Here is a 16,683-nt window from a genome sequence, read left to right as displayed (position 1 = left end):
AAGAGAAAACCTACATGTCTACTTTTGGTGACAAGCAAGAAGCACATCAGGGACTAAGTTCTTAGCTCTCACACATAGGCTCACCTCTCATTAGGACAGAAAATGCATGCTCATTTAGTAAGATCAAATCCACAGAAGCATGCAAGCCCTTAGAGAGGGCGTTGGGAGGTTGTAGGGATTTATGAAATGTCTAACCTGCATGGGATTAATCTTCGCCGAGCGTTCGAAGCATTCCACGCACTCTTGGAACTCCTTGTTCCGGAGGTGAAGGAGGGCTTTAGAGCGCTGAGCACGGGCACTGCGGTGCCGCGACAACTCCCAGGCCTTGTCATAGCAAGAGTGGTCTCCAAGAACATCTCCAAGCAGACAGTATAAACTTGGGGTTTCTTTTTTCTCCAGCTCTTGCCTAAGGATTTCTTCCGCCTAGAAACAGCAGAAATAATTAAATATTGCTTAATAGTGACTGATGGCTATTTTTTTAGCACACATGCATCTTTTATTTCACACAATCCAAAGTTTTATTTTGCACGTTTGGAATTACTTATTTATGTCATGCATTTAGGACACAGGCTGAAAAAGAGAGGACCGATAGAAAATAAATAAAGGTGTATCTTAGAGATACTGCAGCTTTGGTTCAGACCATCACAATAAAGAAAATATCATAATAAAGCAAATCAACCACATTTTTTTCTCAGTCCGTATAAAATTGTTTACGCTATACTGCAGTCTCTAAAGTGTCCAATAGCTTAGGTCTAAAAACACAATGTATACAAACTAAAATATACTTCACTGTTAAAAAATGCTGCCATGGAGACAAGAGATGATCACATGCTGTTGGAAAAGTGGCACCAGAATTCCTGTTCAACACACGGTTGACACAATCCTTCGATTTGTAAAAATAGTGCAGTGCCTGCCTGTGAAACGCAATAAAGCAAAGCACAGCTAAAGAGGTGTGCCTCTATGGCACAAGCAAAAGAGAAGTGGAAGGCATAAAAGGTGAACACTGCTTCACCGGCTCCCTGGAATCCTCAAGGAAAGGCACCAGGGAGAGGCTTACTTCACAGTGTCAGGTGGACTCATATGGCGCCCAAGTTCCTTGCTCCAGGTGTCACCATGTGACCGTTACTTAGAGCAGCACCTTTAATTCACCTCTACCCAACAATAATGAAAAGTATATGTTTCCTTTGTAAAAATGATTTGGGTGGGGATCCTGAGATTGCTGAGAAATTTATAAAAGAAGGAGGAGGGTACAATTTAATAGGCATTGCTAAAAATCTCTCTCTCTCTTTTTTTTTTTTTTTCAGACAAAGTCTCTCTGTTGCCCTGGGTAGAAATGCCATGGCATCATAGCTTACAGCAACCTCAAACTCTTGGGCTGGAGCAATCCTTTTGCCTCAGCCTCCCAGGTAGCTGGGACTATAGGTGTGCACCACTATGCACAGTAGTTTTTCTATTTTTAGTAGAGATGGGGTCTCGCTTTTGCTCAGGTTGGTCTTGAACTCCTGAGCTCAAGCAATCCACCTGCCTCAGTTTCCCAGAGTGCTAGGATTACAGGTGTGAGCCACTGCACCTGTCCCTAAAATCTACCTCTTAACCAAACTACATCTTACCTCACAGATAAAACTTGCCAACACTAGACCTGACTCCAGATAGTCCATTCACCATGGAAATTAAAAATTATCCTCCAGAGGCTCCTGTGGCTCAGTGGGTAGGGCGCCGGCCCCATCTACCGAGGGTGGCGGGTTCAGACCTGGCACCAGCCAGCTAAAACAGCAGTGACAACTGCAACAAAAAATAGCTGGGCGTTACGGCGGGCGCCTGTATTCCCAGCTACCACCAGCTATTCCGGGAGGCTGAGGCAAGAGAACTGCCTAAGCCCAAGAGTTGGAGGTTGCTGTGAGCTGCGATGCCACAGCACTCTACTGAGGGCGACAAAGTGAGACTCTGTGTCAATAAATAAATAAGTAAATAAATAAATCATCCTCAATGCACTGCACAGATCTAGGTATTATTCTCCTATGTCTACAATTTGAAGTCACTGCATCCCTCGAGTGAATTCTGGGCTTGCTACCACCCACATCCCCCGCCCTATTTCTGATAAATTTCAACTGACAGCAAGAAGCATAGTAGCAGCTCTGCTCTGCATCTACCACGCCTTCACGTAGACAGCAATGGTGTCATCATTGCCAAAACAGGTGTACAGATCAGGAAAGCCATTCCGTGGTGGTTACATGAGACTTTAAAGTCCCAAACATACATATACCGGCCATCTGGAAGTGTACATATTTGATTTGCTTTTTTTTTTTTTTTTTTTTGTAGAGACAGAGTCTCACTTTATGGCCCTCGGTAGAGTGCCGCGGCCTCACACAGCTCACAGCAACCTCCAACTCCTGGGCTTAAGCGATTCTCTTGCCTCAGCCTCCCAAGTAGCTGGGACTACAGGCGCCTGCCACAACGCCCGACTATTTTTTTGGTTGCAGTTTGGCCGGGGCCGGGTTTGAACCCGCCACCCTCGGTATATGGGGCCGGCGCCTTACTGACTGAGCCACAGGCGCCGCCCATATTTGATTTTCTTAAAGCTGGACATATCTAGAATTGTTGAGCGGTCTAATTTTTATGAAATCTTTTAAAAGAGGGCTGTGCTCCTGATAGTGTCTTTGGATGCTGGCTCTTCTGTATTTCTCATACGGTATGGGTTATGTATTTGCTTTTAAACCTAGTCTAAAAATGGAGCCAGAATTTATAAAAGTTTCTAAGGGAAAATAATTCTAAGTCCCAGATAGCCAGAATAAACATAAAGTTTTAGAATAAAGTGATGGAATTCCTCTATTCGCACACGATACAGTATCTAACCAAAACTCTATAAAGTCACCTATGAAGAGATGTATTCAACCAAAGTTACGTATAACACACTGTAGCCAAGGTAGACTTTTTGCTAAAATAATCTTACAGTGTGATTAAAGGAATTTCTCTAGATGGCCTGGCCCTATTGGTATGACAGGCACACCATGTCAGAAATTCTGAAGGCTAATTTATTTAATAAATTCCTTTCTACTTTGGTCATTTTCAGTGAATTCTGAGGTCTGTAATTAAACAGTAACCATTATAGTAAGTGGATAAGCCATGTACCCCTGGGGGAAAAGCTAATTTGCGATTGGTATCTGATGGGACTGGGTTTGAAGACAGAGGCTGTAGTGATGAGCAGGGAGTAAACACTGGTAGTCCATGATATCCAGTGATGAAAGAATCGCTTAAGTTATCACCTGTGGTGACTTAGACTAAAGCACCAACCAAACGCAAGGCTTGTATATTGAGTGATAGGACGTTCTGAGGGAATACAACTGTGAGATAAATTGCTGTTCCCAAGTTCACTGGACAACTCAAAGAAAGAAAATGACAGTGTTTCAAATCTTCCAGGTCAGAGACCCAGAGAATTTCTGTGATTATTAAAAATTGTTTTCCCTTGAAGGTGTCAAGCTGGTACAGCCAAATCAAATGTAGGTAGACACAATTCTTGCAGGATTGCCGAATGACTGCCCAGGGTGGATTCAGTTTCACTACTTCTATGTGAAAGTTAAGTCATTTCACTGGACTAATCAAATATGCTTTAGCCTTCGTTTTTATTTCCTCTATGGCTTTTAGCTATACATTATTTTATCATCCTTTAATGATTGCTCTGGTGGGCTTGGGAGTTTGGTAAAAGTGATGCTATGTGACTTTCAAAGCTGGGCCACAAAAGGCCACTCAGCTTCTGCTTCGTTCTCTTGGAACGCTCACCTGGGGCCCTGACCGGCTAGTGAGTGACCTTACTGCCCTGGGGTCACCACACTGTGCAGAAGCCCAGGGCAATTCATGTGGAGGAATCGCACAGAGAGGCCTTGTGATCGGATGAGGCAAGAGAGTTTCCCAGTCAGCCCCAGCTCAACTGGCCCCCTTGCTGTCCCAGCTCCAGCCACCATGTGATCACAAGGATATGAGGGGTTCCCCTAAAACCGTGAGAGAGAAACAAATGACTGCTGCTGTTTGAAGCCACTGCTTTGAGTAGGTTTTGTTACATAGCAATAGTACTATAACCGTTGTTTAAAGCAAGAGGGTAGATCTAATACCAGTTTCTTCATCCTGGCCAGGAGGAGGAGAAGGCATTGATTATGAAAGAGCAGGATCCAAGAATTTACATGGGGACATCTGGATGGTTTGAGTAACAGAAATAGCCCCCAGAGCTACTGGGTTCCCTATACGAGCAGAGGCAGCCCTCCTCCATTAGGTAAGACTGGTCCCTTGCTTAAACAAATTAGAGTAACCATTCCCTTCCATCCCTCATTGCCCCCAGACATATAAATAAACCCACACACAAAGAACAGCAAGATTTTGCTAAATTATAGAGGGAAAACCTTGGGACCATGTAGTAAAAGGGATTCCAAAAGTGCTAGACCAGAGAGGAAAAAGGATCGTAATTTAAATCAGGCTAAATTTAGATACTCATCAGAAATTTTTGATTCACAGTACTAACTCAAGCAGCTGGGGATGATTCTAAATTCTTTGCTCAACTGCTTGACTAAAATCTGGACTCAAATGTGGCCAAAACTAAACAAAGTTGAGATGCCAGAAATTCCTTGGTGTAATATGGAGGAAAGAATCCAACAACTTAGAACAAAAAGGCTGTTGTTAATTTATCAACCTGCTTCCCCACCCCTAACAATGTCTCCCAAGAAAGCCCAGGGAATATTCCCTTCACCTTGGCTTGGAGAAATACACTGTATATGGGGGAACCAGTATTTTTGAGAAGTGCTATAGTATATGTCCTACAAAAGCAGGGGAAAAACTTGGGAGATCCTTCTGTTGAAACAGACTTCCTGTTTTCAATAGGGATGATTAGCACCTAGCATGGTAGAGACTTGCTGATAACACTGAACCTGGAAGCAAGATAAACACAGTTCCAGTTCCTTGCGGTAGGCACAGCCAGAATGATAATTAGAGTGGCTGAACCAGCACCGTATCTTAAGTGGTAACTCATCAATCATGAAGCTTCAGGACCAAATTAAATAGGCAGCCAGTGAAGTTCAAACTCAATCTGTTTAACATAAAAAAACACACATACACACAAAAGCCCCCCAAATTGGGTTTGGAGACCAGATGCCTAACCTGAGTTTCCATAGAAAGATTTCTCTCTTTTTTTTTTTTTTTTTTGGTTTTTGGCCGGGGCTGGGTTTGAACCCGCCACCTCCAGCATATGGGACCGGCGCCCTACTCCTTGAGCCACAGGTGCCGCCCGGAAAGATTTCTCTCATTCAATTCCTATACCAGAGTCAGTTCACAGACTCAGAAGCTCTTAAATAGAAATAAAGAAGATGCCAATACCATTGAGGAAGGGCCCTACAATAATATAATAAGTATATATCATAACTCTTCTTCCCCAGTCTTCTCTAAAAGTAAAGGTAGCCATTTGCCACATAATTGCATCCTGGGGAAAAAAAAGACGACCTTACCTTTTTAGGGCTAGCTCTTAGTTAATCCTAATCCTTTGGGACCCAGAAACATCACATGATGAGTGAGTTGGTTGTAGTAGTCAACCCATCCCCTAGTAGGCCTAGTAAGTCTCTGAACCTGCCCGGTGGTTACTTCCCTGGTTCCTGAACACATAGTGAATTAGACCTGTATATTGAGTAACGTATCCACTTAAACTGAGCAGAATACAAATGTGTCCTGGAAAATGCCATGGAAAATTCTGAACCTAACATAGCGGTGGCTCTAATTATAGCTACTATTCCAGACACCATCTCCACTGGAGCAAGGCATCACAGGGGAAGCAGTACTGAGACAGCAAACTTGCTTGTCTCTGCCCAGTAACCAGCTAACACCAGATGCGCTGGCCTTAACCCCGCACAGGAACGACAGTTGTCCTTATCTTGCCTTAGAATTACATGGACTTTATGATACAGTTAATCTGCAGGGACCCTGATTATCTCACCATCTTATGAACTTGATAATACCACACTAGCAAGATTCAAGAAAAGAAAAGAAAAGAATTCCATGCCAATGTCAGCCAAAACCCAGCTGGAAAAAAATCAGGTGCTTTACACTCTAACTTGTTATTAAGAAAATGTTCAATTTACAAAAATTCATTCGATATATTACCTCTAAGAACCAATTAAATAAAGGTTTGTAAATTAAATATTTAATTTTATGTCTAAGAACAACTCATTATCTAAACAAAGAAAGCTTTCAGAGTTTCCCCCATATCATAAACACTTCCTTATGTAACATAATATACAGAATACTCTGTACCTGCTAGTAGGTTACTACTTTCCAGGTAAGTAAATTCCAAGGTGAAGGTCTACACTCCTGCCTGGTCATGTGTACTGGACTATGCTACCTAGTCCACTTGCTTAAACTGGAAACTATGTTTTCCTAAAACCCTTTTCCGTCTGATTTCATGTTAGAATTGCCCATAGGGGAATTTATCGGGGATTTGAAAAACAGATGTGAAGCCACAGCCTATACTCTTGGGACGCTTTCGCGGTCAATCTGATGGGGCATTCTGCACACCCCAGCTTGTCCTTGTTCTATGTATCCAGCTCATCTTTCCAGTTGCTGGCCCTGGGGACCAACAGCACTCCCTGCCCCTGTGGAAGTTTTGCTGTGGACTCTCAGGGCTGGAGCCACATAGATGCAGCAGCTTTTCACAGACCTCTCCACAACCCCCATCCAGGGTCTCATTCACTTGGCTGCCTGGATTCCCCTGTAAGTTCTGATTTATCAATTACTGCCAATGCTTTAAATGACTTTCCCTGACACCTTCATTTCTCCAGCTCTTCCCAATTTCTTTTTTTTTTTTTATTGTTGGGGATTCATTGAGGGTACAATAAGCCAGGTTACACTGATTGCAATTGTTAGGTAACGTCCCTCTTGCAATCATGTCTTGCCCCCATAAAGTGTGACACACAGCAAAGCCCCCCCAATTTCTATAAGCTACTTCCTTTAGTAAACAGCTTGCTCCCCAAAATACTCAAAGAAGCTCCTTCTATAAATACAGCAAGCCTGAATGATACAATCTTTTTTTTTCCATTTTACCTTTTAATCTTCTTATGTACCCTTCCATTTGACAGTGGTTTATAGGTTATTTCTATCCTATTGAAATTGGGGGGGCTTTGCATTGTTAAATGCATTATCTTGCTTAATCTCTACTATAATTCCAAAAGGTACACATTAATACTCTCATTTTTGAGATAAGGAAATAAAAGCTTAGATTTACTGGTTAACTGGTCAAGCCCAAATCAAAGAATACTAAGTTGAAAAGCAGGAGCCTGATTCCAAGTTTAATATTATTCCATAGGTAGACATTAGCAAAAATGGGAGTGTGTAAGGACATCTGAAAACTCCTTCTACCCAAAAGCAACCAAAAAATTGGCCCACAGTCTCAGTTTTTTCAGAACTCTGAAAATTTACCAAAGACTTACACTAATACAGAGAGTATTTATTCAAGAGAAATGGTTAAATCTTATAAAGAACAATAAGCTTTGGGTATTTTCACTTGCGCCATTCCTATCTCCTCTTTTCCAGTTCTGTAGTAGCCTCAAAAACCAACAGCTTACAATCAGAGTGAGAACTAGTGGCCTGGCACCCACCAGAGGGAGCAGAATAGGCTGGAACATCTGTAAAGCTGGATTCCAAAAAAACTGTCATTATTGCAGAGTCTGGCAGTTCCCTGGAAGATCCCAGTTGCAAGGCTGTCTTTATTTAGCCTAATTCTGAGCTTGTCTGATGAAAAGCCTTTGTTTTTTCTGTGTGTGCCCACCTTCCCCATACACACGGGGGGTCGGGGGGGGGGCACTTGAGACACAGTCTATGTCATCCTCAGTAGAATGCCATGGCATCATAGCTCACAGCAACCTCAAACTCTTGGGCTCAAGTGATTCTCTTGCCTCAACCACCCGAGTACCGGGGAATACAGGCGCCCCCCACAATGCCTGGCTATTTTTTAGAGATGAGGTCTGGCTCTGGCTCAGGCTGGTCTCGAACCCATGAACTCAGGCAACCCACCTGTCTCAGCCTCCCAAGTGCTGGGATTCCAGGCATGAGCCACCACACCCAGCCTAAAGACTTCTTTTCTTTTTTTCTTGTTTAGCAGGCCCAGGCCAGGTTCAAACCCAGCCAATCACAGTGCACAGGGCTGGCACTCCAACCACTGACCCACAGGTGCCCCGCCCAGGTATTTTTAGAGACGAGGCTTTTGCTCCTGAGCTCCTCCTGCGTTGGCCTCCCAGAGTGCTAGGATTACAGTGAGAGCCACTGCACCTGGCCAAAAGCCTTTGTTAAAAATAATTACAGAGAAAAGAATAATTTCACAGCTGCCTGTGATGGTAAATAACAGTTGAAACAAACAATACACTAACCAAGAAGCTTAAAAGGAAAAAAAGAGAAATGAGATGTTCATACAGGATTTGAAAAGCTCCAACATATTCCTGGGAATCTTGAAGGCCACACATATGTAGGACCATGCATCTGCTCCCAGGGCTATGGACATGCTCAGGAAAGAAGAGGCCTGCGAGGCCCCAAGCTTTCAGGCTGACCTGAAGACTCTTCATAAGCAGGAAGGGAAGACTAAGGCAGAGTTACCAACTGCCTGGCTGGGTGCCGAAAGCACGGATTAACACAAACAAGAAGCCCATTGGCAAAGACTGGGAGTTTTGTTAATTCAGGCATTTAAGGAATTTTCAGTCTAATCACTAATTGACCATTCAGTTAACCAACATGAAACATCAGTGACTAGATAAATAATACAGACTTTACAGAATTAGTTCAGAAATGTCATTAAAGAAACAAAAAAAAAATCAGATTTCCAGAATTGACACATTATATTCTACAAATTTCAATTTTCAAGAGAAAATTACAAAACATGCAATGAACAGAAAAACCACCTCTGAAGACACCCGATATTGGACTTACTAAGACAAAGACTTAAAGTCAGCTATTTTAAATAATCCTACTATAAGCGCAAAGAATGTAACTTTAAAAATAGCAAAAGAGAAAACAAGAGAATTGAACTGGTACACTAGGAAGTATCTATTTAACCAAAAAGAAGACAGTAATGAGCATATAAAGGAACAAAAGAAAGATGCCATATAGAAAACAAATAGCAAAATGACAGACACAGATCCTACATACATTATCAGTAATTAAGTATAAAGGGATTAAATATTCCAACCAAAGGCAAAGATTGATAGAAAAGATTTAAAAAATCTAGCTAAATGCAGCCTACAAAAGACTAAAAGATACTTTAGATTCAAACATACACATAGGTTAAAAGATTTTTAAAAGGGGGAACCATATGTCATGTAAACAATAATCAAAAGATAGATGAAGTAGCTACATTAAATCATAAAAAATATACTTTGAGACAAAAATTGTTACTAGAAGAAAGGCATATTTTTATGACAAAATGTTTACTCCATCAAGAAGATGTGAGATAGATATATATCAACAGAGCCTTAAGGACATGAAGCAGAGACAGACGAAACTGAAGGGAGAAATAGACGATTCAACTTCAATACTTACCTTTCAAAAATGGATAGAAAAACTGTACAAATGATATAAATAGAAGACTTGAATAATGCTACAAGCCAACTAGACCTAAAGAATACTCTACTCAGTAACAGCACAATACATAGTCTTCTCAAGTTCATACAAACATTCTCCATGTTAGGTCAGGCCATAAAACAAGTCTCAATAAACGTGAAAGCACTTGGGTCACACAAAGTATGTTCTATAATAACATAGAGTGAAAACAGAAATTGATAACAAAAGGAATTTGGAGAATCACAAATATATAGACATTAAACAATATACTCAAATAACCAAGGAGACAAACAATAAATTATAGCAAAATTAAAATCCCTTTGAGATGAATAAAAACAAAAACCTGCTAAAATTTGTGGGATACAGCAAAAGCATGCTCAGTGGGAAATTTATAGCTATAAATGCCTATACTAAAAAAGAAGAAAGTTCTCAAATAAACAATCTCAACTTCTGCCATGACAAACAAGAAAAAAATAGCAAATTAATTCCCAAGCAAGCAGAAGAAAGAAAATGATTAAAAATTGGGGTATGAAAAGAAAAAGAGGACAGAAAAACAATAGAGAATACCAACAAACCAAAAATTGGTTCTTTAGAATCAAATTACTAAACTCAGAAATGAAAGAGGAGTTATATTACCACCAACTTTATAGAAACAGAACAAATCGTAAGGGAATATTATATTGCACAGGCACCCTACACTAAAAGTAGGATCCACAGCTAAGAACATTACATCAAAGCATTTGCTCTGAGGCTGTGCATAATCCTAGCACTCTGGGAGGCCAAGGTAGGAGGACTGTTTCAGCTCCGGAGTTTGAGACCAGCCTGAGCACAGTGACATCCTATATCTACTAAAAAATAGAAAAGTTAGCCGGGTATCATAACACATGCCTGTAGTCCCAGCTACTTAGGAGGCTGATGGCAGGAGGATGGCTTGAGCCCAAGAGTTTGAGGCTGAAGTAAGTTACACTCCACCCAAGCTATAGAGCAAGCCTCTGCCTCAAAAGAAAAAAAAAAAGAAAACAAAACAAAAGCTGCCTGCTTGATTTGTGTTTTATAACCTTTCTAAAGAAGACTAAATGTAGATAGTCCCCAATTTACAATAGTTTGATGTACGATCTTTTCAATTTACAATTATGCAAAAGTTAATATATATACATTAAAGTACCCATATAATGATTCTGTTTTTCACTTTCGTTGCAGTATTCAACAAATTACACAATATATTCAACACTTTATTATTGACCAAGCTTTGTGTTAGATGATTTTTCAAATGTAAACTAATGGAAGTGTTTCTGAGCACGTTAAAGTAGGCTAGGCTAAACTATGACATCCAGTAGGGTTAGGTGTATTAAATACATTTTCAACTTACAATGTTTTCAACTCACGATAGGTTCATTGAGAAGCAGCCCAATAAATTGAGGAGCATCTGTATACAACAAAAGATTAAATAGTAACCCGGACAATCTTCACAGTTTGGAAATGATAAGGTAATGGGGATTTCATATCCTACATACTTCCTCCACCACCTCCCACCTTCCACAACTCTTGTCAACTCTTGTAAGAACAAGGAATGTAGTAGGTAATATGTACCCAACTTGCTACCCAATTCTAACAATTCTGCACATTTTACTCACTGGAAGATAGGTAGGTTTCTAGAGATGGTAAGAAACTAGAGCAATGATCCTGCTTGGTCTGAACTGACCTCTTCTTTCCTCAAATTCCCATTCCACATTTTTGTGTTAGATAAGTTAATTCTTTCTCCTTGAGATCTTACACTTCTTTTTACTGCCAACAGAATTATCTTTCCCAAGGGCAGTGCTTGTAAGCAATATATTTCCTTCCTTCAACAAGTCACACTTCATTCCTCAGTCTTCTTCATTTTCTCCCAAATGTTCTATTTTCTCCTTCTTCCTCCACTAACTCCCTCAGTTTACCTAAGTTATTACCAAATAAAGAATTACAAAAGATGCACCCAGTGGACATAAGAAAAGCATGAGGGCACTGTGCACAGCCTACAAAACACCACTTTTCTGATATCAAAATGCAGGTGTGACCAGGAATTTCTAACTTCACAACTTGGTCTTTCTGGTTATGGCTTGCTATTTCCCTAAGGAAAAATATATAGGATATAAGACAATTTTCTTATAGGATACAATTTTCTTGTGTTAGATGATTTTTTTCTTGTATCCTAAACATCTATTAAACAGGAAAGAAATACATTCCCAAACACATAAAAACATATTTAAATGGGAAACTGGATGCAATGAACCTACAATGCCTCCAAGAATTCCGCCAGACACAAACCCCAAAGACCATTCCCCAGCCACATACATACAAATCTAGGCTGTTTCAACCGTCTATTTTATTTTCTAATTTCACAGAATTATTATCATTAATACAGTTTTATGACAAGGACTACATATAAATAGTGAATCTCAGTATAAAATGAAATCAGCCAAAACGCAAGCAGAACCTACAATTACACCTGGAATAACACCCTAATTACTTTACCAGGTAAACGAGCACAGCTTAGAGCAAGGATCATACCCTCAACTGCCCTGAGATTCTCATCAGTTTTTGAGAATGAACAAGGCAGGCTAGTGAAGAAGCATCCAAAGGAAGGACCCATACTCAGCGCCAGCCATCTAGCTCACCAAGCGTAGGAATTCAGCCCAATGTTTCCACATCTTTCAATTATTTAAGAAAAGCCTAAAAATCTAGATGTTTAGATGAGATTTCCTGAAAATGCTTGCATATTTTTTTCCCCAAAATACTGTGTGAAAACAAAAGAAATAATCAACTGAGTAAAGACACAACCTACAGAAAAAAATATTCACAAAATATGTATCCAACAAATGACTAACATACAGAATCTACAAAGAACTCAAACAAATCAGTGAGAAAAAAACAAATAACCACACTAAAAAGTGGGCAAAGACATTAACAGACATTTTTCAAAAGCTATACAAATGGCCAAACAAATATATGAAAAAATGCTCAACATGACTAATCGTCAGGGAAATGCAAAATAAAACCACAGTGAAATACTAACTTACCCCTTTGAGAATGGCCATTATTAAAAGTCAAAAAACAATAGATGCTGGCATGGATTTAGTGAAAAGGGAACAATTACACACTGTTGGTGGGAATAGTAATTATTAATAGTACACTTATTATGGAAAATAGTATGGAGATTCCTCAAAGAATTAAAAGTAGACCTACCATTCAATATTTTTACAGGAAAAGAAATTGTTTTACAAAAAAAGACACATGCATTCATATGTTTACTGCAGCACAATTTACAATTGCAAAGGTATGGAATCAACAACCTAAGTGCCCACTGACTGGTGAGTGGATAAAGAAAATGTGACACACACAAACACACACATACACACACCACGGAATACTCCTTAGTCATAAAAAAGGATGAAATGTCTTTTGTAGCAACTTGGATGGAACTGAAGACCATTATCCTAAGTGAAGTATCCCAGGAACAGAAAAACAAATACCACAGGTACTTACTTTTAACTGGGAACTAAATGATAGGTCTATATGGTCATACAGAGAGGTAATAGACATTTGAGACTCAGAAGATAGGAAGAGATAAAAATTACTTGTTAGGCACTATGTACACTATTTGGGTGACAAGTATACTGAAAGCCCTAACTTTACCACTGTACGAATCATCCATGTAACAAAAAACTACTTGTACCTCCTAAGTCTACTAAAACTAAAATACATTTTAAAAAAATCACTGTATAGGGTAAACAAAATATGTCCCCCTACATTCACCCATAAGCTGCTGGTTTGCAACTTCAGATTCAGAACATTCAACTCCCACCCTAAAGTGGGCATCGGTTGCTTTTTCCTGCTCAGCACCCCTTCCCTGATTGTCTGATAATGTGTCCCATCCATGTGTGGTTCCGGTGGGGCCTCCCAGAGAGGAGGGCACACAACTCCAGCCCTTGAGTCTTCCATAGGACCCTTCTTTTAGAGGTCCAGAAGTGACTGTATTTTTCCATGGAGATTTCTAAGCTTGAGCTTCCTGTGGCCATCATGTCTGCCTCATGGAGAGAGCTACAAAGTCCTGATACCATCTGAGCCAAATCTACTAGAATTTTCAGTTGCATAAACCAATAAATATCCTTTTTGCCTAAGCCAGTATGTATGAATTCTCTCACAGCAGAAAGAGTTCTAACACATCCCTAGAAAACTCTGTTGCGTGATCCATTTTACAGACTTCTGGCTACAAGAGAAAGACCTGTAAGGATATAGGTGCTCGTACTTGGAAAGCTAATCCAACTTCCAGTCTACTCACTAAAGGTATGACCATGACCAAGTTAAACTAATAGGTCAAAAGTTTTCTCTTCACCTACCTCAGAGAGGCTGAAAGAATTAGATGTGAAATATGCCTAGCACTTCGTCAGGTACGCAGTAACCTTTAAATGAATGTCTGTCTTCCTTCTCAACTTCCTCCATGAGAAAAACAGATGGGAAAGTAAGATGCTTGAGGTTGCACTACTGAGAAGAAGGAAAAGACCTAAAACAGCTTCTAGGAATGTTAAAATTTTCCATAAAAATTTCCACTACTCAACTGTATACAGTTTCTCCAAAGACAGCAGAATTGCTGTTGCCAACTGTTAAGGAGGTGATTACATAACCAAATTAATAGGAACCAAGAAAGCGAGGTCAAAGAGAAAAAAAACTAGTAATAGTAGACTATTACAGCTAAATTTCTCCATGGGGCTAATTTCAAACATGAGAGTATGGAGAGGCATAGGAGTCACCCTAGCAATCTCAGAAAAGAGTCTAAACAAAATACAAACCAAGTGGACAGCTGCTCCAGAGAAGAACAGTGGAGGCTGGCTTTTTAGCTGTAATTATGAGGGCCAAACAGAATTTGGAACCTGTATATACTTTTTATCTTAGCACTGTCATTTCATACTCGAATATTCTGCTCATGTGTATCTGTACTATCTGACTACCAGGGAGTAAGCTCTGTCGGATATTCATCTTTGGGATACCATTACCCAGCACACAGTAAGTATCCTTTAAATGTTGGATGGATTCAACTGAAACTAATAGTAAAGTCACAAGGCACTAATGGTGTTTTCAAATGTTCTTCTGAACAGAAATATAAAAGATCCTGAACAAATGGGACATACTTCGGCTGAAATCAATATCACTGTATGACTAAATTAAGTCAGATCTAACAATTCATCCTAGTGAACAGAGAGGTTTATAGAAGAAACGTAATTTCCTAAGCCCTTCTAACCAAATGATTACACCTGGAAAGCAACCTATTTTTTTTTTTTGAGACAGAGTCTCACTATGTCGCCCTGGGTAGAGTGCCATGGCGTCACAGCTCACAGCAACCTCCAACTCCTGGGCTTAAGCAATTCTCTTGCCTCAGCCTCCCAAGTAGCTGGAACCACAGGGGCCTGCAACAACACCTGGCTATTTTTTGGTTGTAGTTGTCATTGTTGTGTGGCAGCCCCGGGCCGGATTCGAACCCGCCAGCTCTAGTGTACATGGCTGGCTCCCCAGACACTGAGCTACAGGGGCACTGAGCTAAAAGCAACCTTTCTTAATACTAAAACAACCAAGAAGTGGTGGTTTTAAACAGATGGCCTGAAAGGAGATTCTGAGTGTCTCCCCACCCTACTAGCGCACATTCTGATCAAACAGTGCAGCGCTGAGAAGTAACAGAACTTAAAATATGACAGAAGCACAGAGGATCATATTCTGAAAATAAGCCCCATTGTGGCTCATTAACACCTATGATGACATGTTTTTCTGCAGACTGTCATATGGGAAATCTGAGATTTGAGGGAGGGAAGACCCAACCCTAAGCACCCTAGGATTCCAGGAAGCACCTGCCAGGGGACAAGGCCTTGGGTTTGGGGTAAAGAATATGGGTGAAAGTTAAGGGGACTTTCTAATGAAAAGGTGGATTAAACATTTTAGGGAAAGTATTCATATTTGAGTCAGAAGGAATTATGAAAACAAACTGCCTTTTTTGGCTATGATTTTTTCCTCGATTTTGCGAATTAGCGGAAGGAATTATTAATAAAATTCTAAGGTGTGATGAGAGTGGCTCTCATCTGACCTTGCATCAGGACAAAGGGAAGGTTAGAGGGCGGACAGCAACTATAGGAAGCCCTCCTGGAAAAAACTGAAGGGGGAAAAAATGAGCTCTAAACCCAGAGAAGGTACCAATATAAAGAGTGTGTTGGGTGGCACCTGTGGCTCAGTGGGCAGGGCACCAGCCCCATATACTGAGGGTGGCAGGTTCAAACCTGGCCCAGGCTAAACCGCAACAAAAAATAGCCGGGCGTTGTGGCAGGCACCTTAGTCCCATCTACTCTACTCAGGAGGCTGAAGCAAGAGAATTGCCTAAGTCCAGGAGTTGGAGGTTGCTGTGAACTGTGACGCCAGGGCACTCTACCGAGGGCAATAAAGTGAGACTCTGTGTCTTAAAAAAAAAAAAGAAAAAGTGTGTTTAAGAACTACCGGATTGGCAGAATTAGGCTTAATGACTAGAGATTTGCTCTAAAGAGGTGGGAAATAGGCAAACTAAGAATTTAAGGCCACGCTATTACCCAGTCAGGCCACCTGACAATGACTTTAGAATGTGTTTTTGTTTATGTGTGTGTGTGTGTGTGTATGCACAGAACTCACACAACTTTGGACATAGTGTAACAGTGTAATTCCAGTTTTCTCCCCTGAAGCAGAGTGCAAAATGGATTCTGATTTGCACTGTTGTGGAGGCTGGTTCTCAAAGACAGGGAGACCGATGGCTTGAAAGGTGTTCTACGTTCTTGACACAGAGAGCAAGGACAACTGGGGCGGAGCGGAGAAAGCACCAAACCACCTTCTTCTCTCACCCAGGACAGTCCTAGCTGAAAGCCAGTTTACTCCAAGCCTAAATTCTTGTTCTATGAGCAGCAAATGAGAGGTGAAAAGTGCAAAACCCTTCTCCCCACCCCAGGTGGACACTCCCAGCCAGACTTCTTCTGTGTGGTGCCTACTCTGATTCACTCTCTCACGGAGCCAACTGTTCACTAATTGCTTTTTACATTTATGTGTGTGACGAAACTGTGCTCT

General features: G+C 40.7%; 1 protein-coding gene across 2 annotated transcripts in view; it reads right to left on the bottom strand.

Moving 5' to 3' along the window:
- Window positions 1–16,683, bottom strand: part of TTC27 (tetratricopeptide repeat domain 27) — a 191,176-nt gene that overhangs the window by 62,977 nt on the left and 111,516 nt on the right. For both annotated transcript variants that reach the window (XM_053588033.1, XM_053588034.1), the window contains one exon: window positions 196–423. In XM_053588033.1, the coding sequence (XP_053444008.1) occupies window positions 196–423 (228 nt within the window). The remainder of the gene's footprint in view (window positions 1–195; window positions 424–16,683) is intronic.

Source organism: Nycticebus coucang, chromosome 4 (genome assembly GCF_027406575.1).
Source record: "Nycticebus coucang isolate mNycCou1 chromosome 4, mNycCou1.pri, whole genome shotgun sequence".
In the NCBI taxonomy this organism is placed as follows: domain Eukaryota; kingdom Metazoa; phylum Chordata; class Mammalia; order Primates; family Lorisidae; genus Nycticebus; species Nycticebus coucang.
The sequence above is the reverse complement of the archived record's forward strand: the minus strand, read 5'-3'. Positions and strand labels throughout refer to the sequence as shown.